At 42.2% G+C, this 25,958-nt stretch overlaps 1 protein-coding gene across 1 annotated transcript in view; it reads right to left on the bottom strand.

Moving 5' to 3' along the window:
* Positions 1-14,291, bottom strand: part of vcana (versican a) — a 38,757-nt gene extending 24,466 nt beyond the window's left edge. The window contains exons 1-8 of the mRNA XM_061816032.1: positions 14,278-14,291; positions 13,969-14,159; positions 9,510-9,890; positions 8,512-8,686; positions 8,284-8,411; positions 5,712-6,073; positions 5,507-5,510; positions 385-1,590 (exon numbers count right to left, since the gene is read on the bottom strand). Coding sequence (XP_061672016.1) covers positions 385-1,590; positions 5,507-5,510; positions 5,712-6,073; positions 8,284-8,411; positions 8,512-8,686; positions 9,510-9,890; positions 13,969-14,159; positions 14,278-14,291 — 2,461 coding nt within the window. The remainder of the gene's footprint in view (positions 1-384; positions 1,591-5,506; positions 5,511-5,711; positions 6,074-8,283; positions 8,412-8,511; positions 8,687-9,509; positions 9,891-13,968; positions 14,160-14,277) is intronic.
* Between the last annotated feature and the right edge of the window lie 11,667 nt (positions 14,292-25,958).

Genomic DNA, 25,958 nt, shown 5'->3' with positions numbered 1-25,958 from the left:
ATGACATGCACACCATGTCACATGGCTTGTAGAAGGTATGCTCTTTCAAAGTGATGAATTGGGTTCAGAGATCCTAGGGGGAAAAAAATAAACTAATTCTCTCTCAGATTTTGGAAAGAAGAGCTCCAGGACACAATGGATACCTTTACACAATAGACAAACATAAGTCCTAAATCTCAATGACAAACTAAGCCAAAGCTCCAAAAATAGGAAACAAATCTGAATCCGCAAATTGGCACCAATCTGCAAATGAAGTGACGTACCCATCTGAAAATGAATGCCAGCCCAATTTAAAGAACTAAGTTCAAACTTTTAACAATGACACCGACTTTTAATAGTGGTACATAACAACTCCGAGGCTAAAGATCTGTTGGTAAGTCATACCTGATGTGTTGTGTTTCTGCATCCCGATGGTCTCTATGTTTGGCGATTCCTTTGTGACCGTTGTTCCTGGGGCGATGGTGGTGTCGCTGCTTGCAGCTGACACCACTGGAGCGATTGTGAAGAACTCTTCATCAATGTCTGTGGTAGTGTCGACCTGTGTGAGGGTGTCACCACTTTGCTGTGACACCTGATCGCTGGACTCGTCAAAGACTCTTGTCGACACATCATCTGATGTTGCACCTTCGATGAGAATGGGAGCGCCTGTCCCTGATGCAAACAGGCTTTCTTCTGGTGTCATAACATGTTGTATTAAGACATTGTTCTGTTGGTTTGTTGCCACTGGCAAACGGGGGGTGGTGTTGATGCCCACCTCTGTGCCAGGCTTGGTGCTACGCATAAATGTGGTGCTGGTGAGAATGGCAGTGGTGGCTGGAGTGTCTGTCCCATCTGTACTGAGCAAGAGGTCCTGTGATGACTTTGTGGGTGACAGTGCCCCTATCAGTGTATCGGTCTCTGTTTCCTCACTTTTGCTATCATAGTATGGGAAGGCTCTCGTGGAATCAGGTGGGGTTGTTTCTAATGAACTAAAAACTTCTTCACTTGTCACATCAGATGATTCTGTTCCTTTGTCGGTGGTATTAGAATTGGGAATTGTTTCCTCTGTTTCCCCCCCAGCGAACATGGGCTCCGAGCTCGAGGAAGCATCTTGCAGTACTACATCAGGTCCAATGGTACTGATCTCAATGACTGAATGATCGTCTGGCTCTCCCATTGTTTCGGACAGTGACTCTGTTGAGTCATTTGTGAAGTGGAGGTCTGGCAATGTGTCACCATGTTGGGGAATGGCTTCCACGTATATTACCCTCTCATCTATAAAGTCATCAACATCAAAGTCTGGGTCGACTGGTGTCAGATCATCAATGTCTTCATGGTCTTCCATAATGGTCGGTGCCACAGTGGTGAATAACTCCTCCTCTTTGCCTACTGGAGTCGGCCTAAGTGGAACCATGCTAGTGGAAAACATAGATGGAAGAGTTGGAGGAACAGCAGAGTCTGTTTCAGCTTCTGATCCAGTTCCTGAAGTTTGGGTTTGAGTAACCGCACTACTCTCAACTGAAGGAATGATGGAGGAACCGAAGGTTATGCTTGTAATGTTGGCCACTGAAATGTCCACAAAAGATGTTTGGTTGAACATCAGTTTCCTTCCTGTAAAATACACACATTATAAATATAAGACAACAAAACTTTAAGCAATATTACAGTGGAATTATTTGCCAGTTTGCAAATCAGAAACAATGCTTAGTAGTGAACATGCAACTAAGACTACTGTATGTATCTAAGAAAGTGCTGCTGAAATGAAGTACTTTCTTTCCAAACTGTGATCTCTTTATTATGGCATCTCAAGAATATTGAATCGTGTTTTCAAACAAACTGATGAACTCGTGGATAAATTACAGCAATGTTATTTGTTTTCTGTGATTTAATAAAATATGCATTGTTCCGCATGAGGAAGGAAACTTTTCCTCAAGCCCGTGAAACGACAAATGTGATTCTTGGAAGAACAAAATCTAAACATTGAGATCCAGCTTGGGCCCTTTACTCTATAAACCCTTTACACAAGTCATTAGTACTTGAACCTTTCAGCCTTTCTTCCTATTCTCAAATACAAACACAAGTATAAATTAATGGCTGCAGATGACCACTGAGCGCAATTGTGATACTGTATTATGTATTTGTACAATAAAAGGTCTTCAACAAAGGAACTGTCAGTGGATCTATGAGTAAAAACACACATTTTGATTATAACTGAAGAAAGAGGTACAATTGTCTTATCTTTTCTTATCTCTCTAGTACTGCTGCACACAAAAAAAATAAAATGGGGACTCAATCTATTGAGATATGAACCTGCTTGAACCTTCTTTTTTTCATATTATTGTAAAATATCAATCCCCATAGCATTTTTTTTTTTCAGCATTTCCTCATTGTTCTTCCAGGATTCATCATCATTGACTTACACATAAAAATTAGTGGAACATCTTTCGAGAACTTTCAAATTCCTCGTGTGTTTTTGACATACTTGGCAAATAAAGATGATTCTGATTCCGATTCAGTGGAACAGAGCTTGTGTAAACCCACCTTAATGTACACTTTCGGCATGAAACTATCTCTGATGTATGGTGCAAGACACAATTTTTCCAAAGAGGAAAAAAGAGGCAGCTCAAAAAAGGGAGTGTGTTAGCTCACTGAAACATTTGAGCTGTTGCTATTATTGAGACCTTTGTTTTGTACAAGACAATCCAGGAAGCGATCAGATCCCAATTACACCCTTTTTCCCTGTGGCCTCATTTCAGCTTTTTCTTTCTGTGAAGTCTAACTCAATGATTGGCAACCACATTACAAAACCTGAGGGATCATCATGTGTGCTATTACTCTGAAAAATATAATTTATTGATGAGAAAAATCTTCTTTTTCTTTCGGCTTATCCCGTTAGGGGTCGCTACAGCCATCTTTTTCCACCTAAGCCTATCTCGTGCATCTTCCTCTCAAACACCCACTGTCCTCATGTTTCCCTCACAACATCCATCAACCTTTTCTTTGGTCTTACTCTCGGTCTTTTGCCTGGCAGCTCCATCCTCAGCACTCTTCTACCAATATACTCACTCTCTTGCCTTTGGACATGTCCAAACCATCGAAGTCTGCTCTCTCTAACCTTGTCTCCAAAACATCCAACTTTGGCTGTCCCTCTAATGAGTTCGTTTCTAATCCTATCCAACCTCTTCACTCCGAGCGAAAACCTCAACGTCTTCATTTCTGTTACCTCAAGTTCTACCTCCTGTTGTTTCTTCAGTGCCAGCGTCTCTAATCCGTACATCATTTCTGGCCTCATCACTGTTTTATAAACTTTGCCCTTCACCCTAGCGGAGATTCTTCTGTCACATAGAATACCAGACACCATCCGCCAACTGTTCCACCCCGCTTGGACCCGTTTCGTCACTTCTTTACCACACTCCCCATTGCTCTCTATTTTTGACCCCAAGTATTTGAAGTCATCCACCCTCACTATCTCTTCTCCCTGGAGCTTCACTCTTCCTCCTCCACACCTCTCATTCACACACATATATTCTGTTTTACTTCAGCCAATCTTCATTCCTCTCTATTCCACTGCGTACCTCCATCTTTCTAATTGTTTCTCTGCCAGCTCCCTGCTTTCACTGAAGATCACATCATGGTCCAAGGTGTATGTCCAAGGTATTAATGAGAAAAATGTATAAAAGTATATTTTATCATCTATTGTATTGTATTTAGAGCAGTTTAGTGACAGGCGAAACAATGAAAACTTCTTGCTCTTCAATTAGTTCCAACCTGTGTATCCATCTGCAGTTATTCATACAACAGAACACGTCATGGCTTCCTGAGAGTAGTGTTCAACTATACAAGAACAGATTTCACACACGAGGAAGCAAAGTTACGAGTAAAGCGAGTCAATATTGTCATCATTTCAGGATACTTTTTTTTTTTTAACTGAGGGATTCAGTTCACTTGACTGAGGTATTTCATTGAGACAAATTTAATGATCTTCAAATTCTGCTTATGATACGGCCAACAACAACATAATAATAATAATATGATGATGAAGAATACTGGCGCTGCCAGCCTAAACATTAAGTTTACATTTTTAGTATTTAAGATGTATGACTTGTTGTCTTATTTTGTGTCATAACTTTATAACAAAATCAGAATTTAAAACATTCTAGTCTCTGCATTTATGGCCAAACTACAGTATTTTTCAATAATTCAGTGAAAATAAGAAGAAATTGAAATATTAGATTTACAAAAGCCCTCAATTTTCTGCTTGTGTCCCTAAAAATTTCAGCTCCGTCATTGTGCTCCTCGTAAAAAAAAAAATAAAATAAACTGTCAAGTCTGAAAGCCTGGCCTGAGTTCAATAAAGGCTGAGAAACACCAGTCTAAATGATGTAGCAATCCATGGTTTACACAAGTTTGTCTTGTGACATATGGCTGTGAGCGGGAAGGCAGGAAATGATGCAGTGGATCCCAAAACAAGGGGACTTGAAAAGCGGTCAGGTGGGGGCGTGAATACAAATGGCTGAGCGAGGCGACACGGAACACACAGCGGGGAGGAAAGGGTGGGCTGTTTGTATGCCCTCTGAACTCCACGGGTACTTATCACCGCGAGAGTCAGGCTTCCTCGGAGCACTAAATGGCCAGGCAGGGGATGGCTTATCTGCTCAAGCTCTCGTTTGTAAAGATGGAAAGGCCCGGTCAAGGGTCACCGAGGATGACTGAATTTAGAAGTCCGGCGGTAGCTTTGTCCATTATCCAAATGTCTGTTCTGATAAGTACAAGTGAGAATGACGGAGTGAAATAGTCTGACAGCGGAAATGAGTGGAGAAAGGCAGAAAAGGGACGAAGATAGTGAGCCTGGCCTAAAAGAGATGACAGGTGAGGGACTCTGCTGCTTCTCTGAAAGAAACCTATCATCAGTCGTTTGCTTTGCCTTGCCCTGGGGTTGCTGATTAGTTGAGAATTGTCCCAGTCCAGTAAGTTCCAGTGAAGCGCGACGTGTCGTGAGATGTATTGCCGTCGTCTCCTCTTTTCCCGTGGCACAACAATGACCTTATTTTTACGCATACTTGCATCTTTTCAATGGGATAGGCTCTGAGATCACGTAAGACGTCAAAACTGAATCGTATTAACTCTCATCTGATGCGGAAGCTACGCCAAGACACACTTAAAACTGTGTTTGAATAGTACTTGAGTGTGTGAATGTGTTTCAGATCAATCAATAGATCGTTGGAGGATAAGCCTGAAGGAGGAGGGGGAAATATTCAGCCTCTCGAGCAAAAAACAGTCACGAATCCTCCCATTGAAGTAATGGCGAATCCAACCAATGGTTTTTAGGTAAACAGTTTGTCACCACTACCCCTCCCCTTAACCAATGTTTGCAGCTACAGAAATGGACTGGAAAAAAAAAATCAAGACAGTGAGGTCAACTGGATGCTGCGTTCTGAGAAGGTTAAGGTTGGGACATCGTTAAAATAATTACCGGTACCTGTAAATGTTTAAGTTTGAAAAAATGTGTTAATTAATTAATGCTGACCATGCTGAAACCCATATCAGAAAGTGACAAAGTGTGCACAAAATAGAGAAAAATGTGTTGTTTGGTACCTACATGGGAATGTACAGGGCGGAAAAAGTGAAAGGGTGGGACTAAATAGAAAATGAGATCATCGTCTGGACTGTTTTACAAAAATGTCTGAGCCTTTAATGCCAATTTTCAATGCAGCCAAATATGAACACATAACGTTGTAAGCGCACAGGTAACGCCATGTTCCATGACACTCATCATACACAGTAAACACCATGGGCTCACCTTTAAAACAGTAAGCTCCAAGCTGAGTCGTTGGTTCTGGGAATCCAGTTTGGTTCTTGTAGCGATACATGGTTCTGACCCCCAGCAGGCCTCCCCCGCACTGAATTTTGGCTACGGCGACAGGATGGCGTGCACTTCCATCAGAAAGCCAGCCATAGTCACACTTGTCGAGACCTCGTCGCCACGCAGCGTGAAGCTGGGCGGGAGTTGCCAGCTCGCTATTCCTCGTCTTGCAAGCGTCCTTCGCTTCCTCAAAAGTCATTTTTTGGGGCACGGGAGCGTAGAACACATCACCTGGAATTACGATGACAAAATGCAACAAAGGATTTAGTCATCAGTGACAAAGCAAAAGTTGTTAAAAATAATAAAAAACATTCGAAATTACAATTTAAAAAATGCATTCAACATTTTTTAGGTTAAATAAAATTGATATCTTGTCGTGTTCAACATTTTCCACATTTTGCTCTTAATTTTAAAAATAGTGTGCTTTCGTTTAACATCTGACTTTGTGTCACAACCTTTTAACCATATCCCATGTTTAAATGTCATAGATTGTTGCCTCAAGAGACAGACAAATGAGATGAATTTCATTTGCTCCCTGACCTTGCTCATACTTCAAATCTTTTGAATTAAAATATCATGAATCTGTTCTGACCCCCCCAAAAAACCCAATAATGTGTAATGTGATTTTAATGAGATTTTTTTTCTCTGTTGTACTAAATAATAAAACAATAAATAATATAATAAATAAATTGTAAATATAAAAGATCAATCCATCCATTTTCTTAGCCGCTTATCTTCACAAGGGATGCGGGGAGTGCTGGAGCCTATCCCAACTGTCAGCGGGCAGGAGGCAGGGTACACCCTGAACTGGTTGCCAGCCAGTCGCAGAGCACATAGAGACAAACAGCTGCACTCACCATCACAATTTAAAAAAGTTTCTTTCAGCTTGTCCCTTTCGGGGTCACCACAGGGTGTCATCTCAGATGAACACACATATATGTTTGGCACAATTTTTTTTTTTTTTTTTTTTTTTACACCGGATGCCCTTCCTGACACAACCATTCTCAGGGAGTGGAGGCCCCAGTCGGATATGAACCCGCAACCGCTGGTTTACCAAACCAGTGGTCTAACCACTGAGCTACGGGTCCTGCTCTGGGGCAGTTTAAAGTGTCCAATTAATGTTGCATGTTTTTGGGATGTGGAAGGAAACTGGGGTGCCCGGAGAAAACCCACACAGGCACAGGGAGAACATGCTAACTCCACACAGGTGGGTCCGGGATTGAACCCGGGACCTCAGCCCTGTGAGGCCAACGTTTTCCAGCTGTACAGCAGGCCAATAAAAAAGCCTCAACTTGCCTCTGGCTGAACTTTGTATATCACTACGAAAAAAAAAAGGCCAATCCAACAAGGGAAATGGAATGGGGGTGACATACAATATTACTGGTATCTATAATGCCTGCACATATCATGCACCTGTGTTCATTGCTTCCTGTTTTTTTTTCTAATGAATTTTTGGGTTGCACTGCTATGATTTCACTCTGTTTATGGAGCTGACACAGCTTTGCCATCCCGTGTAAACATCCTGCGGTCAAAGCGCATGTCGGATTAGTGTTTACAATTCTGAGTTGAGCTGCTTGGTGACAAACCTGTACTGTACTCTACTTGCAGGTCTTTATCAAACTACAGTACCAAAGTGAACAAAAGGCTGAAAACATGTTTTCATTTACTCCAGGGCGGAACGTTTCAACCACTCCCATAATATATCAATTCTTTTGATTTATAGTGGTCACCCATCCTTAAAGCGTGACACAAGTTTGGGGGTTACACTGACTGTTTAGTAACTTTTGATTAGATTTTCTTCACCATTTATTTTCTTTCAAATTGATCAGAATGTTCAATCAAATGTGGTAATTAATCTGATTATTATCAGATTTTACGTTAATGGCCATGTTGGATTTTTCCAAAACAGATGCAGAAACAAATGTATCAACAGTCAATATATGAACATGTTGAAACAAATATGACTGCTGGCTCCAGAAAGAAAAGAAAATCCAGTACATAGAAAACGTGTTCCTCCGTGCTGGGTTTTGTTCTGTGGCTGACACCGCCATCTGCATCTGTTCACACTAATGGTGGAAATGTCATTCTGCAGTTGTATTTAACTACAATGAAATGAGCTTCATATCGGATGCTGCAATGGAATATCTGAGCTGAAGAGTCGAAATGCCAGTGGGAGGAACAACTGAAAGGAGACTGGGCTTGAGCTCAAAGATTTAAACCGTCATTAGAAGGCCCTGTTGTGTTTTGTCAGCAGTCACGGTCTGGAACTTGAGTGATAAGAAAAACACGCAGCGAAGATCGTCAGAATCAATGCCAGATACTTTTACAACATCATTGTCACGTTGTTTTTTTTATTGGGTGACTACTAGGCAGCGTGCCTGTGAATGTTGTTTTTTTGGCGGTACGTCGTCAATGAAAATATACTAGAGAGTATGTCTTACCATAAAGTTTTTCCACATAACAGTAGACATCGTATTTCTCTGTGGGTTTCCTGGTTCCGTAGGATCTAACTCCAGGTTTATTTTGTAAGTTGCCATAGCAACCTTTTCTGGGGTTTATAATCGGGTATCTAGACACAGTGACAGGTAGATCCAGTTTACAACTCTTCGATATGTGGGCAAATGCATTGAATGTCATTGATTTACAGACATGTTTGAAGTACAACACACCTCACTGTTTGGTCAGCAATCCAGCCAGCGTCACACTGATCAAAACCGTCCTTGTACGCGGCTTTCAGCTGCTCGGATGTTGCGATGGTTGCGCCAATGTTGTAGCACGCTTCGACGGCCTTCTCGTAGTCTAACGTGTACCTGCTGGTGTTGGCACGGTAGTGAAAGACAACACCTGGACACAAACAGAATAATGCCATCCATGTATGCGGCAACATCAGCGAGAATCGAGAATCTCCAGGGGATGGGTTGAGTTTGCAAAGGTGAAACGCTGCAATAAAACAAGATGGTGAGTGACAAATCGAGCTAATTAAAAATGCATGAAATACATGCGAGGGAAATGATGTAGGGATTCTCAACCACCATCAAAGGTAATGACACAGAAGTCGCAGCCATGATCAAATTTACAAAAATCTTGTTAGAACAGCAGTCGTGGCCTCAGCGGGGATACGTTTGGACTGACTTGCTGCCACCAAATCGTCACTTCGCCGGATGCGTTTCAAAGGACACACCCTTGCCACGCTGAAACGCACAGCTGGTTGCTAAACTGGCAGACAGGCACAGCTAATCTTGCGCTTCCATGAAAATCAAGGTACAGTATGCCAGAAAGCTGCTGCATGCCACAGATGTGGCCGCTGCATAAATAGAGCCCAATATCTTTTGGCTGGCCAGTTATGGTCAACTATCATACGTATGGTTCACATCTTCTTTAGTTGTTATAATAAGTAAATAAAAAGCGAAAGTAACATTTTAGTAAATGTCAAAATGGAAAGCAATAGGCAGTAACACAGAGCGCTTCATTATATTCACTGGAGCACTAATTATTGAGACTATATGCTTTTAGTATGGAGAGCAAGCAGGAAGACGGCCATGCATGTAGATGGGAGGACACGTCTAGTTGCTAACAGTTCTTTCTTTTCATTAACTATCACAATGTACATTCAAGTACAGGATCTTTAGTAGACATATCACTGTCAAATAGACAGGAATCTCCTTACCGTCAACATTGAGGTTAACTGTATCCTGGGTGTCCTCAATACCGAACATGACCTCACAGCGATAGGTGCCCGCATCGCTAGCAAGCAGCTTTACCATTGTCAACGAGGCATCTCCCACATCTTCGGGATGGCTGGGCACAGATACCCGGTTCCTGTAGCTGGAGCCAATCTTGATGACCCCATTTTGTGCCACGAGCACTGTTGACTCGACTCCTCCCTCTATTTTTGTCCATTTGATGCGGAAATAGTCTATGGAAAAAACGGCGGTGGTGTTGGGGTTTGCTGGTGACAAGGTCGGAATAGTTGAGAAGAAACAGGGAAGGTTGACCTTCCCGGAGAGGGAACCAGTGACTGGCTTGATGATGGATAACGTGTTGGCGACTGAAAGGGAAAACAAAACAAAAGAGGGTCAGTACATTCATCCTTAATAAAAAAAAAAAAAATGGGGATATGCTATACTGTAGTATGGTTTTTATTTCTGGTCCTAATAAACACACTACCCCAGTGGTTCTCAACTGTTCTCATCCAGGGACCCCCATCATTCAATTGCTACTAAGTCGGGGTCCACTTTCACAGAAATTAGAAATTAGGAACAATAAAGGACATGTTTTTCTCGTAAACATATATATATATATAATTTTTTTTAAACATAACTCCTCATGTTTAAAGTCCCTGTCAGAGCGCCTTATAAAGGAACTGAGGATGTATACAACTACATGTAAAAACTGCATCACTACCCACTAGTAGAGAATCACTACACTAACGCGCCCCATAGTGTACTAAGATTTAAAGGGTACTGCAACATTTGAACTTCAAGGCTCCTGGACCTTTAATGGCACAGCTTCTGTACCACCATAAGTCTGATCTCTACTATTGCCAGACTCAGTTCAATTGACAGGGTGTAAGAAAACCACACAAATTGTTAGAAACATCATGCGCCTGAAAATTACGCTTGGAAAGTCACACCTCAGCTCCAAAATGATGCCCAATTTAATATAGACTATACAGCGCATGTAAAGGCGTGGCTGAATGCGAGTGAACGAACTGCCACGCAGTCTGCGGAGTACTACAAATAGTTTTGTGAGTGGCCAACCATCAGCAAATAATTTTGATGTAATTTGAAATTTGATATTGCAATATTGATTATGACCCCCAATCAAAACCGTATAAGCTATCCCAATACTGTACATACAGTATATAGCTGAGTTTCATAATAATATGTAACTATATCATTAATTTCATGTGTACCTGCAGCTATAAAGCAAAGCGTGGAGAGTCACTGTCTCCTAAATGAATGGGCCAGCGGTTGCCAAAAATCTCTGTAAGAGTCACACTTTCCTTGTCTTTCTCAATTTACTGTATTTGTGTTATTATAATATAGTTACAGCAGCCAGGCAAATGTGCTTCATTCTTGACAATCGTGTTGTTTGCGGTTCAACTAAAGAAATGATCCTGTATAGGGTATCCAGCCCCTTAAAATGTGTTTTTTCCCCAGACAGGAACACTAGTGGTCGCAGTTTTTCCATTGCGGCGCATGGATTTTTTTCCCCTCGATTGTATCTATTTCTCGACACAGTTAAGAACTAAACTAGGCCTTGTTCTGAACCAGACAGGGTGACCACTACTTTGCCTCTGCTGACTGTATCTCAGTCCACTTTGGAGTAGAGAGGCAAAGGACACAGACAGACAACCAAACACAACATGGCAACAGGCTGAATCACACTGACTCATGTGGTGAGGAGGGAATTTGCTTCTTTTTTTTTTTTTTTCTCGAAGGGGTTCCGAGGGGTGGATAAGTGGTGGTGGGGGAGTATTGAAGAGGAATGATGTAGGGAATGCTCTGGAAACGGCGGTGAGACTGCCTTCCAGGCATGAGTGTGCGAGGTTTAACCGATGGCCTTATTAGGATGAGAGGTGAAACCAGCTGTTATTTCCAGACCGGGAACTCGGTCTAATTGAAAGGTGTCCCTCCGTCCTCAGAGACAGACAGAGACCAGAGGCCAAGAAGAGCCTCAGGGGCCAATGGGGCCCCCAGGAGCAAAGGTCTTAGGACACACGATCACCTTGAGGTTCCTGTAAAGCAGGAGTGTCAATCTCATTGCGCTTTAGTTCAGGGGCCAAATTCTGCCTAATTTGATGTCAAGTGGGCCCGACCAGGGAACACACGGCATATTTTATCACCCAAGACAGAAATTGATTTTAGATTTTACAGTACAGTATATTTTGTTAGGGCAGATAATACGGATAGATATACAGTCAAATTGTGTGTATTCACTTTTTTTCTGTACGGAGTATTATTTCAAAGCTGTTTTTTTTCAATGCATAAAAATATTACAGAAAGGGATTATTTCGATTGTCATATCTTTATTTGCAGCTCTACAGTTGATTTGGTCCCGCAAGCAGATTATTCGCTTTCTTTAACGTGTTCCACTGAATATCTGAGCAGGTACAGTTGTGAAATATGAATAATAAGTTGCTGTTTTCTACTTATTTAATGCAAGGCTCTAAAGTCACCACAATAAAATCTTGATATCTAATGAACTATCCATGTTCAAAAGATTAGCATCGTCACATTTATTAAAGAAAATTTGCAATTTGCCCCTTGGCTTTCTTTTGCAATCCTATGTCAGGATAGTGCCGAGACATGTTCACTAACTAACAAACAGTTGATGATTATATAATTCATAGTATAGGGTAACCGGCATTTTTTTTTTCTCATTTTGAAAGGCATTCTGTAAGCCGGATTGAACTTCCTGGCAAGCCAGTTTTGGCCCATGAGCCATATGTTTGACACCTGCGGTTTTAAGAACAGAGGGCAACGTTTTCACCGTGAGGCGTGGCCGGCCACGCGTCACTCAGCAGCACATGGCTCAATGTGACCTTGTCAGAGGTATTGGAGGAGAGCAGGGAGAAAGGGGAGTGACCGTAACGTACCGCTTGCAGTTGCTGCTCCACAGAGGCAATATAACCACAGGATCTGCTTTATATTTTGTATCATCTGTTGACAAAAAGACAGAAGCAGAGGCTTTTGTTGTTGTTTCTGTGGTTTTTAACATGTTATTCTCGTTCAAAATAATCATGTTCAGACCAGCTTAGTCGGGATGGAGAACAAATGTGAGAAATTTCAATTTTCAGTGGCTGTGCAAAGGTGTCAAACTCGAAGTTTTGGGGCCAGATCTGCCTGACCACATCACTTCATGGCTAAGGCAAATGAAACATGGTACTTCATATTTCTTCTTAAATTGATTTGTTCTTTTTCTCTCTCTTTTTTTGCTGCAAATCTCCACTAAAATGTAAACTTCTAACTGCAATTCCAAGAATGACTTTTTTTTTCCCCAAATCAACAATCTTTGTATATTTAAATATTTGGTCCACCCTATTTTCCATGACTCGTAATTTTAAATTCAATTTGTTTTTAAAAGACACAGTATTTGATTTATTTTAAAAAAAAAAGGACAATGCACAGGCAATTGTGTATATGAAAACACAAAGTAAGGTCAATATTGATTAATAGATTTTCATAAACAAAACAGCCGTCTGAGGGAGACCATGACTATGATTTGGGCAGCCATGAAAATGAGTTTGACACGAGTGCACAAAGGCTTCCTGTGGGGTCAGACTGCACATGAGGGCAGACCCCCCAACCACGCCTACGCACAGACGCACACCCTCATTCACAAGTGGCATTGATTGGAGTAGTCAAATGTTCTCCTCTATAAATCAGTACATAAAATCACCACGGGAAAACCTCATAATTTAGATATTTAGGAGCACATTTGAAGAGCACCAAAAAAAAAAAAAAGAAAAAAACCTGATATGACAAAAAGATCATGTTACATGAAATGAGAACAAAAATAAACTAAGTATTACTAAAAACTTCAAAAAACGTTTATTTAAGTTTTGGAGAGTGGCAAAATACACTTAGGTGAGATGCTCAGAATAATCATACCATAACTTCACCTGCTGCATCTATACAAAAAAATATATTTTTTAAATACTATTTTTGGAATAATTTTAGTTCCGTAGAGATGAGATTGGTGGTATAACTAATTTGTAAATCAGTTATCAGCATCACGCCATATAACTTCAAAGCCACATCTGCGACAGGACTTCAAGGTTATATGAGAACAGTACAGCATCCTCGGGCACCCGTTCCCCAATATTACTATTAAGAAGTCCCCGAAAAGTCAAAAGATATTACAGTATTCCTAAAAACATTTCAGTTCGTTTATAACAACTATTGTGTTCATTGTTACACAAAAGCTTCTTTTATTTGGTTTTGTTATTTTCTTAACAGCACATGTAACACAGTATTAATTGTAAAAGCAGGAAAACTACTTACGGCAAAGCTGTTATAATTCCATACAAGTGATGAAATGATTTGGTTAAATCCAGTAAATCCCAGCCCGTCACGTGCGTGCCTAGAAGCCTCGCAATAGGGAGCCCACCACCGGCCCACCTCGCGTCCTCGATTGATGCTCAAAGCTGCGCGAAGCCGCTCCGGGATTTGTCGCGCTTGTGGACGGAGCGACAGAAAGGCTCGAACCGTCGGCGGTCGACAAGATGGCTTGAGCTTGAACGCACGCTGTTATTTCCTCGGCGTTGGAGAGGAGGGGCAGAAAAGTTCCCGACTGAAAGTGAATGAGACACCTGGGGGAGGGGGAAACGCTTCATTTGGCTTCGCGCCTCTTGGGTGTCATCGTCATCCAATCAGCCCGGCAGACTTTTCCAGGTACCACCTCTGTCAGTGGGGGCGAGTGACACCCACTGAGGCGCTTTCATGGGTGACACTTTGAAACAAATGGGGCATCCCAGAGTTGGAGGAAATTTCTGCTCACACGCACGCCAATTGCAAGCAATCCTTGCACAACATACAGAAATATGCCCTTAAAGTTCTCCTGAGATGAAAATTGAGCCTGCAGCGCTAGTAAAAGTGCTTCAAACTGCTTTTGAGCACACACTAAAAAGCTTGTCCTCCATTTTAATGACCATAGGAAATGTATTAAATCCTGTTTTTTGCATGATTGTGTTGCTATATGCTTCCTTGTAATTGATTAAATATGTAACCACAGATATATGTTTGATAGTCGCAATTGTACACAAAACCCCGTTAATCATTTGTTATCTAGGGCAGTGGTTCTAAAACATTTTACACCAAGTACCAGAAACCAGAAAAATATTCCTCTCAAAACATGACTGAAATGAACATTAAAATAGAAGCAAGCATAGTATGTGGTCCTCAAAATTAGTTTTTATTTCTAAAAACTATATTTAATATTATTGCAAGATGCTCTTGAGATTCCGACATTTGAATTAATTGTGTGCTTAAATATTGGGGTGGGGGGGAGTACTTAACTAATCATTCAGTTAACGTACTACAGAAAAAAGACAAACTATTTTACCTGAATGATTGTTCAAAAACAGTTCTTAAAATATTATTCCCATGTATTAAAAAGTTAAATACAATTGAACTCGACTTGGGACGTTATTATTTCGTGTACCACTAGAGGGTGCTTGCGTACCACCAGGGGTACAAGTACCTGTACTCTGAAATTCACTGATCGAGAGCAGTGGGATTTTTTTTTGCACCGCCCCCCTTTTTGACTTCCACCCTCACGCTTTCAAATTATCAGCCAAGACCCCCCAACACCCCCCACTCCCACTGACAAACACTATTCTTTGGAAATCAACAAAAACATTAACAACAGCTGGGTGTAACTTCATAATGAAGTGTTCATGGTCGCCCCCCCCCCACACATACACACACCCAGGGGATACACCCCCCAGTTTGAAGACCACTGATCTACAGAAGAAAATGAACGTCATAAAACTAACTGCTCTCACCACGTGTAGTTGCATAGGTACGTCGTCACCTCAATTTGACATCTTTTTCAATCTTTTCATTTGTAATGAGATATGTTGCTTCAACCAATGCAAATAATGGCAATATTTCAGAATAATGCAGTATTTCTATCCATCCATTTTCTGAGCTGCTCATCCTAACAAGGGTCGCGGGCGAGGTGGAGCCTATCCCAGCTGTCATCGGGCAGGAGGTGGGGTACACTCTGAACTGGTTGCAAGCCAATCGGAGGGCACACGGAGACAGTCACACTCACAATCAAACCTAGGGGCAATTCAGAGTCTCCAATTAATGTTGCATGTTTTTGGGATGTGGGAGGAAAGCGGAGTGCCCGGAGAAAACCCACGCAGGCATGGGGAAAATATGCAAACTCCACTAAGGTGTGAGCGGGATTGAACCCCAGTCCTCAGAACTGCGAGGCCAACGTTCTAACCAACAGTGACAGCGTGTCGCCACTTTAAATACAGTAATACTATTTTTTTTTCATGTGCCAGAGTAGTTACTATCGCTAACGTTACAGCACCAAAGAGCAAAATATTTATGCCAAATAAAAGTCTCATAAAAAGTACAGTACAATGTAAACAGTTGAACTGGATGGACTAAGAGATGTAGGTTTATTATCTGTTTTTCTCCAAAACATAAAAAAAAAAACCATCTCATACAGTCTGTTTATTGAAGTGGATGCTGGTTTGATGAGGACGCAAATCCAAGTCATTCTTCTTTTCAGTGTCCCATGTGTGCACCACTTGCTTATTGGCGCCCAATGGAAACAGGGTGGTACTCTCATGTCTTTTCTTCAAACTGAGTCACAAATCATTGTTATTGCCAGCAGCACAATTTTGTCAGTACCGAAAGGCGGGATGGTGTTCGTCTCAGATAGGCCTCCATCAGTTTTGAGCAGGGGATGAAGTACCGTAACCAAGTACCGTAATTCCCTGCCTACAGAGTACACCTGGTCACAAGCCTCACCCAGTACATTTGTAAAGGAAATACCATTTGGTAGATACATACGCCGGAGCTGTTTAAAAGCCGCAAGTGCCAATATTGAAACCCACATTGAAACAAGATATTTACAAAGAAAGATGGTACACAGAGAGGTTAACGCTAGCACCGTAGCGGTAACGCTAGCTTGTTAAAAAAAAAAAAAAAAAGCATACAAAAATCACAGAGACACGGCAGTAACACGCTAGCGCAGCGCTAACAGGGCTGGACTGGTAAAAGTCACTTCCTCAGCACATATATTCCACCAGTCTCACTCTTACCTTTTTCGCTCAAGTAACCTCCTTGCGGCCGTTAGAAAAAAACCCACATATTAGCCATATCACCGCATAAACTGCAGGTTTGAAAGCGTGTGAAAAAAGTCGTAAATTACGGTACTTCATCCATTTTCTTAACCGCTTATCCTAACAAGGGTCGCGGGGATTGCTGGAGCCTATCTCGTAGCTGTCAACGGGCAGGAGGCGGGGTACACCCTGAACTGGATGGCAGCCAGTCGCAGGGCACATAGAGATAAACAGCCGCACTTACAATCACACCTGGGGGCAATTTAGAGTGTCCAATTAATGTTGCATGTTTTTGGGATGTGGGAGGAAACCGGAGTGCCCAGAGAAAACTCGGGCATTCACGGGGAGAACATGCGAACTCCACACAGGGAGGGCTGAGATTGAACTCGGGTCCTCAGAACTGTGACGCCAACACTGTCCAGCTGATCCACTGTGCCAGCCTAATTACTTTGTTAATCTATTCGACCACAAGATTTTTCTAGCATCTGTCAGTTGAGTAGACCTTTTACTTTTTACTTTTACAGAGTAGCACTTTCGATTCCTTATTTTTGTTGAAATGTCATGCATTTATTGTATGTACAAATATGTTCAATCTCCATTGATGACGGCATAGGGGCAGAGGTCAAATCAATCATGGTTGAGTTCTTTATTGATCGAAATCCTTTAAGCCTGTAAAAAAAGGGCAAAGAACACCAGCGACATGAAAGAATATGAACATTAACGATGATACAACAGATTGAGAGAAGGAAGATTCACATACATCCAATGAAAAAAAAAATATAAAATGACAGAAACACATTTGATCACCATGATCATTTTACTGTGGAATGTTTGTAAATGTTTAGTGACTTAGAATTACATTTTTTATCAGTGCAATTTCATTTTGACTGAATGAGAGCGATGACGACACCAAAAACATTTCACTAATAGAAGTTAACATACAGTGGAGACCTTCTGGTGCTCGAGGATGTTGACACAGCACTAAAACTCCCATGGATTCTGGATGGAATTTACCACCTGACCCGGACGTTAATAAACAGCCACTTAGCTCGGGGTTACGTACAGGAATCATTTAATCATTTTACGGGTTTACCTTTTTTAACAAGTCACCGCCACGAGGTTGCAAGTCGCTGACTGCCGTGTAAATCGTCTCTGCTGCGTGCGCAAAGCAGAACCTCCTGTTGCTTCTCAGTCTCCATAAATCGTGGCATTAAAGACCCAATCAAAAAGTGTTTGATCCTAGGGATGCGCTGCGTGGGCCCTGTGATGACCCACATATCACATGACCCATAAAGGTGGTCTATCTCCGGGCCCATGCGACCTCAGACAGCATTAAAGGGGCATTACATTTCTTTCTGAGCCCGCAGGGATTTGTCTTATTGAAACAGGCAAAGCTGCAGTTTGCAATGTTGTCGAGACCAAGGAACCCTCCAATACAATAAACTAAAGTCACATGACAACTGTGGAAAACATTGCCCAAGTAAGAATAAACTCCTGGGTTTCCTTTGGCCGAATGTCGAAAGTAATGTTTCAAATGTAAGCCAGCCTTAGCTTTTCTCAGCACATTTTCCTTCATAGATCAAATAGAAACATCCTGAAAAAAAAAGCAGAAGATGAATGGAGAAAACGTTTCAATGATAAAAATACACATTGTGAAAGAGACTTAAGCTTAGATTGGAAGGCATCCAGGGCTTTTATGCCAAATGTGGACAGTACAGTGGATGACGATAGCTTAAATAAGCATTCATAACTGAGTTCTCTTCGGGATTTAAGAACTATTAGCAGGGAAGCGTTGTGGGTGGTAACTCTGACTTACAGTTCTGAGGTTAGGGATTTGAATGTGTCTCCAGCCTTCCCGTGTGGAATTTGCATTTTCTACCCATGCATGTATGGGTTTTTTCTGGCTACCATGGATTCCTCCCTTATTATACAGATCAGCAAGTCTCTAAAGAAGTACAGTTCAGTTTAAGGAACTTTCAAGTTCATTCAATTTGCAAAGATATATTTTTAAACACTTGTTCAGGTTCAACTATTTAACTTTTACTTGCAATACATTTGACATTAATTATTAATCAATCATTTGGTAATTTCCTATGCTCAGAACGGTATCTTAAATTCTGCCTTTACTATGATAATAATGCTCAGTGTCATGATCCTGCCAGTCCAGCCTGGCTGCGCGGGTGCCCGCGCAGTCGCGCTGATTGGGAGGCACACACCTGCGCCTCATGCTGGTTGATTGGCCCCGGTGTATATAGGACCATGGGGACGACTGCTCCAGCGCCAGATCGTTGCGGTTCATGCCCTGTTCCGGCACTCCCGGATCTCTGATCGTTTTCCCGTGTGTACCGACCTCCGCCTGTTCTCCGACTGACCCCGTAAGCCTGACTCCTTTGATATTCCTGCCTGCTTTGATCGATCTCCCGTGTACCGACTCCTGCCTGCCTGCTGACCTCCTCTCTATGCCCGACATCCTGACTACCACTGCTCCACCTGACTGCCTGCCCGATCCCCGACCGTGGAACAATAAACGTTTTTCCCGAATTACCTTTGCGTCTCCCGTGGACTGCTGCATTTGGATCCTACCTCCTTTCCGATGGGTCGTGACACTCAGTTTTGATTTACACAGTGTTCTAGATTACTTAGTGTCGATATGATCATTATTTGAAGATGTCAAATTCCAGAGACATGCCTTCCTATGAGGAAGTAAAGTCTGGCGACTCTGAGGTGGCCTGTCCTATTGTGGGGGTTGAGGTTATTGAAGTGTTTGAAAAGCTCCTCAGTGGTTGGCCAACTCGGAATTCCGAAAGGGTCTGGTTGTTGTGGGGCTCCCCTGGTTGATAGCCCTCTGCAATATTGTGTGGATGTTAGGGACAGTACCTCTGGACAAGGAGATGGGTGGTGGTCCATGGGTATCAGACAATGTGTTCTAAACTCAGGGGAATCACATTCCACAACCTCATTGGTAATGTCTAATCAGCGGATCTGGAGAGGAGGGTCCGTCAGAAAATCAAATGTTAAGATTCAGGAGAAGCAGTGTGGTGTTTGTCTGGGCCACTGAGATGTAGACGAGAACACAGCCTCAGCAGAGTTCTGGAGGGTGCATCGAAGTTCGCTCAACCAGCCTACATGTGCTTTGAGGACTGAGAGACTGGGTTCAATTGTGTCCCTCGAGGACTGTTAGATGCGTTGGGACTATGGGATACTGGACCCCTTAATAATACACTGTTCGCTCCCTCTATGACTGGTGTCGGGCTGCTTTGCCTCCAGTAAGTCAAATTTGTTTCCAGTGAGGGTTTGACTCCAAGGATGCCCTTTGTCATAGATTCTGTTCATGACCTCTATGGAGAGAATTGGAAAGATATTGAAGGGGTCCAGTTTGGTGGCTTCAGAATTCCGTACCTACTTTTTGCAGATGATTTGGTTCTGATGGCTTTATCAAGCCAGAATCTTCAATATTCGCTGGAGTGGCTGGGATGAAACTTAGCACCTCCACATTTGAAGGAATATTCCTCTGTAGGAAAAGGGTAAACTCCTCTCTCCAGGTCAGAGATGGGATTCTGACCCAAGTGGAGGAGTTCTTATTCACAAGTGAGGGAAGAATGAAGTGGGAGGTCGGCAGGTACAACGGTCCAGTGTCTGCAGTGATGCGGGCTCTCTATTGGTCTGTCTTGGTGAAAAAACGTTGAGGCAAAATGCAAAACCCTCGATTTACCAGTCAATTTAGGTTCGTACACTCACGTATGGTCAAGGTATATGGGTTGTGACTGAAAGAACAGGATCACGGGTACAAGTGGCCGAAATGAGCTTCCCTCTGTAGGATGTACAAGCTCCTCTCTAGAAATAGACTGAGAAGCTCAGTTATCTGAGAGATGCTCAGAGTTGAACCGCTGCTCATCTGCATCGAACGGAGCCAGATAAGGATAGGGGAGCTGGTTAAAATGCCCCCTGGATGCTTCCCTAGTGAAGCGTTTCGAGCACGTCCCACAGGGAGAAGGCGCTGGGGACAACCCAGGACACACTGGAGGGACTATGTCTCCCGGCTGGCCTGGGAATGATTTGGTATCCCCCCAAAAGAGCTGGATGAAGGAGCTGGAGAGAGGGAAGTCTGGGCTTCTGTGCTTAAGCTGCTGCCTCCGCGATCCGACTCTGGATAAGCAAAAGAAAATGGATGACTGCGTGGATACTTTACAATATGATGCAGCGCACTTCTCCCTGCAAACTAAAACCACCATTGGGGATGAAAGTCAAATTTATACCTGTCTCACAATGTCACTCAAAACTGACAATTATTATTGTCTGTATCTCTACATAATGAATCGTAAAGCATAACCTCCAGCTACAAGAAAAACAAGTTGGTGTTTTTTTTACGGGTGAGCCATCTATTCTGTGGGAAAATTAAGTTGCCTCTGGACAGATGTGAACCTTGATCCTTTGGAGCCAAGCATAGAGGCCCAGACCACTGAGGATGATCCCTCAAGCTTTATTTGAAGGCCAAAAAAAGGTAAGCAGCATAAGAACTAATTTTGATTGTGTTCTCACAAATGAAAATCAGGTCAATATATGTTTTCCTTTTCTTTGTGTTTTTTACTAGTACTTGGTTTCACGAAATACAGAACCAATAATGGGCAGTGTAATAGGAACTGCTTTTTGTTTCTGTTTGCAATGTATGTGCATACAAATTACGTACCTTTTCAAAATGAACTGAACTACATTAAAAAGTTTTACATCTTCGTGATGATAATTGTACTTGTGACTAAATAATGTACTCTATACAAACACAGCATGTTCCACCCATTCACTGGTCCCAGTGACTGTGACTCAGACAACTAACTACAACGACCCTGCCTCAGCTTAAAGTCTTCTGGTGATTATTTGAAAAGGCCAGCATGCTGAATCACTGTGACCACCACCGTCTTGCAAACCGCTTCTTCTGAAAGCATGGCAAAGGAACAAACAGAGAGGAAGTGAGGGAGAAGGACCCAAGAAAATTGGTCGATAACGAGAAACAGACCGTTCCCACGTCATGGAGCTGTCCCATGTGCCGCTAGAATAAAACAGCATTGTGCAAACTGAGTGAACCTCGAGCCGTTTACACGACATTCAAAGATTTAAAATTGCATTTGGGCAATTATCATAATTTATACTACCGCCACAGTTTTGTGTCATGTGCAGATATGGCGATCCTATGGTTCTCTTGGTATTCCGTTACACAGCCCGTCACTTTCCAGTAATAATGCACTATATAATGAGATTTGCTTCAGTTAAAATTGGAGTTTCAGAGTATTTAGTTTACTTCATTTCTCAAGAAGATTGGGTGACGTGAAAACTGTAGTGGAACTTGAAGATACTAGTTGATTTGTTACATGAATACGCTTGCAACTTGAAACACACGTAGCACAAATTATCAAACCACACTGAAATCAATGGAAATGTCTGCTTTCTAATCAGAAAGACAGCAGCCTATAATATTGTACTCTATAAAAACGTAGAACCCCTTCTGGCGTGCACGATTTGGCAACCGGCTGCTAGGATAATACAGTCACGCAGATGCAAACGAAAAAGCCTTTACTTTACCTTACTCCGTAATCTACTATAATTTGTCATTATTTGCAGGGGATAAACAAAAGATGGCTGTAAGTATTTTTATATTGTCTGTCTACATGAGTTGATGCATCATTTATGTTTAAAGTACATCGCTAAAAACAACATCACACAGATGGTCTTTGTTGGCACGTCTATGTTGTTTCCATTTATGTATTAGCTTTAAGCTCCCAGACTTGAAGGCAAAGTTATGTGGTTGTTTCAAAGGTCCCGTATTTTGCCAAACCAACTTTTTGGGTATATGGTGCCTCAGTAAACATGTGAAATATGAATTAAAATCATCTGTGCATTCCTGTGATCAGAATTTTTTCTGCCAAGAGGCTTCACATCAGGTAATTTGAATTTTCCAAGCATATCTACATCACTGCCGAAGCGTTCTACCTCGCCTTTCTGTTTCTGAGCCAGCGCTGTCAACGTAACAAATACATTTGCTTTCAGTATTGGGTCTTCTGCATGGACGAAACCTATCACAGGAAAAAAAGGATGGTCTTAACCAAATATGGCCAAATTCAGATACAAAACTGGGTCAAACAGAAGTACCCGTGAGAGGGGACTTTTCTGAACATTCTTTTGACAAAACAAAACTGTTTTTGCAAATGAAACTGACTCTTTTATACCATGTTAAAAAGTCATTCAATGGAGTTCTAAATCGCTCAAATATGGGACCTTTGAATAAATAATGTGTATTCATTGTTTTATGTTTAGTTTGACAGTAAACTTTAACTCCAGTCCTAAGACAGAATCACTGAAGACATTTACCCTGTGGTTCTTTTCCTCTTTAAATGGACACTAATGTCATTCCATTCCATTTTTTAAGCCACTTATCCCCACAAGGGTCATGGGAGTGCTTGAACCTATCCTTCTTAATAAAAAAAAAATGTACAGCACCGGACTGTAAATATTGTGAATCAAACTTTGTTTTAATTTTGTACAAATGTGACATGCTTGTGATGGTCATCTCGTTACATCTGTGTAGTCTCCCCATCCTGCGAGGCAGTAGCCAATCATGTTACAGTGGGCTGTGTCCTGCCTCGAGACTAAGTGAGAATCCTAATAACGCAGCTGCAATGTGCTTGCTATGAATGGTGGCTATGGCCACACTGAATCAGTGGCCAAATAATCTGCTGACATATGAAGACTCGTAAATAGTATATTCATATGGATTTTGTTCTCCTTAATAAAACCTGGCACTCTTGAATGAAAATGAACTTGTACTTTGACACCAGAATGGGAGTGTTCTCAACTGCAACCACTAAACAGAAATGAACTAAATCCGGTTCACATTCTCCAAAAAATATGATCGATTTGTTGAAGTTTTGTTGATTGAACTTGTTCAGTACAGTCCCTTCTCAAGGTTTCTCTTCACCCCAAATAGGGGTCAAATACCGACAGGGGCATTTAGATTAGATAATTGTGGATCTATGAAGCCCTTTGAAATGTTGTAATTAAGTGCTATGCAAATAAAGTTGATGATTTAAATTGGGAATGGATATTATGGCTTGAGGACTTTTTGGAAATTAGTTCACTACGCTAATCAATGCAGCCCTATGGGGGCACAAAACAGTGCAATCTGTAGACCGGTCCCAAGCTCGGATAAATGCAGAGGGTTGCATAAAAAAATGGTATCCGGCGTAAAAAATGCGCCAAAAAAATATGAGCGTTCATCTAATGAATCCCATACCGAATCGGTCATGGCCCGGGTTAAGAACACCCACCCCGACACTGCTAACCTCCAGGGTGTCAGTGGGAATTCTGCTACTGGGGGTCCAAGACAAAGAGCAGGAGGAAACCGACTTTGTCATCACAAGAAAATGAGGAATGCACAGAGCCTACAACTGAGTGTAGGGACTTTGAATGTTGGGACTATGACAGGAAAAGCTCAGCAGTTGATTGACATGATGATGAGGAGAAAGGTTGATATATCGTGCATCCAAGAAGCAGGTGGAAAGGTAGTAAGGCTAGAAGTTTAGGAGCAGGGTTTAAATTATTCTACCACGGACTTGATGGGAAGAGAAATGGAGGAGTGGTTATCTTAAAGGAAGAGCTGGCTAAGAATGTCTTGGAGGTGAAAAAAGTATCAGACTGAGTGATGAGACTAAAATTTGAAATTGTGTAATGTGGTTAGCGGCTACGCCCCACAGGTACGATGTGACCTAGAGTTGAGAGAGAAATTCTGGAAGGAACTCGATAAAGTAGCTCTGAGCATCCCAGACAGAGAGAGAGTTGTGATTGGTGCAGATTGTAATAGACATATTGGTGAAGGAAACAGGGGCGATGAAGAAGTGATGGGTAAGTACGGCATCCAGGAAAGGAACTTTGAGGGACAGATGGTGAAGGACTTTGGAAAAAGAATGGAGATGGCTCTAGTGAACACTTTTTTCCAAAAGAGGGAGGAACATATGGTGACCTACAAGAGCGAAGGTAGAAGCACACAGGTGGATTATATTTTGTGCAGACGATGTAATCTGAAGGAGGTTACTGACTGTAAAGTAGTGGTAGGGGAGAGTGTAGCTCGACAGCATAGGATGGTAGTGTGTAGGATGACTCTGGTGGTGGGTAGGAAGATTAAGAAGACAAAGGTAGAGCAGAGAACCATGTGGTGGAAGCTGAGAAAGGAAGAATGTTGTGCGGCCTTTCGGAAAGAGGTGAGACAGGCTCTCCATGGACAGCAGAAGCTCCCGGAAGACTGGACAACGACAGCCAAGGTAATCAGAGAGACGGGCAGGAGAGTACTTGGTGTGTCTTCTGGGAGGAAAGGCGAGAAGGAGGATTGGTGGTGGAACCCCAAAATACAGGAAGTCAAAGGTAGAGGTGGCCAAGGCTAAACAAGAGGCATATGATGACATGTACTCCAGGTTGGATACGAAAGAAGGACAAAAGGAGCTCGACAAGTTGGCCAGACAGAGGGACAGAGATGGGAAAGATGTGGATCAGGTAAGGGTGCTTAAAGATAGAGATGGAAATCTGCTGACTGGTGCCAGTAGTGTGCTAAATAGATGGAAAGAATACTTCGAGAAGTTGATGAATGAAGAAAATGAGAGAGAAGGAAGAGTAGAGAGGCAAGTGTGAAGGACCAAAAAGTGGCAATGATTAGTAAGGAGGAAGTTAGAAAGGCACTGCAAAGGATGAAAAATGGAAAGGCAGTTGGTCCTGATGACATATCGGTGGAGGTAAGGAAACAGTTTGGAGAGATGGCTGTGGAGTTTTTGACCAACTTATTCAACAGAATACTAGCGGGCGAAAACATACCTGAAGAACAGTGGAAAAGTGTACTAGTTCCCATTTTTGAGAAAAAAGGTTATGTTCAGAGCTGTGGGAATTATAAAGGAATAAAGTTGATGAGCCACACAATGAAGTTATGGGAAAGAGTAGTGGAGGCTAGACTCAGGACAGAAGTAAGTATCTGCGAGCATCAGTATGGTTTCATGCCTAGAAAGAGTACCGCAGATACATTATTTGCCTTGAGGATGCTCGTGGAAAAGTACACAGAAGGTCAGAAGGAGCTATATTGTGTCTTTGTGGATCTAGAGAAAGCCTATGACAGAGAACCAAGAGAGGAACTGTGGTACTGCATGCGTAAGTCTGGTGTGGCAGAGAAATATGTTAGGATAGTACAGGACATGTATGATGGCAGCAGAACAATGGTGAGGTGTGCCTTAGGTGTGACAGAGGAATTTAAGGTGGAGGTGGGACTGCATCAGGGAT

The sequence above is a fragment of the Syngnathoides biaculeatus genome, chromosome 4, assembly GCF_019802595.1.
Source record: "Syngnathoides biaculeatus isolate LvHL_M chromosome 4, ASM1980259v1, whole genome shotgun sequence".
NCBI lineage: Eukaryota > Metazoa > Chordata > Actinopteri > Syngnathiformes > Syngnathidae > Syngnathoides > Syngnathoides biaculeatus.
The sequence above is the reverse complement of the archived record's forward strand: the minus strand, read 5'-3'. Positions and strand labels throughout refer to the sequence as shown.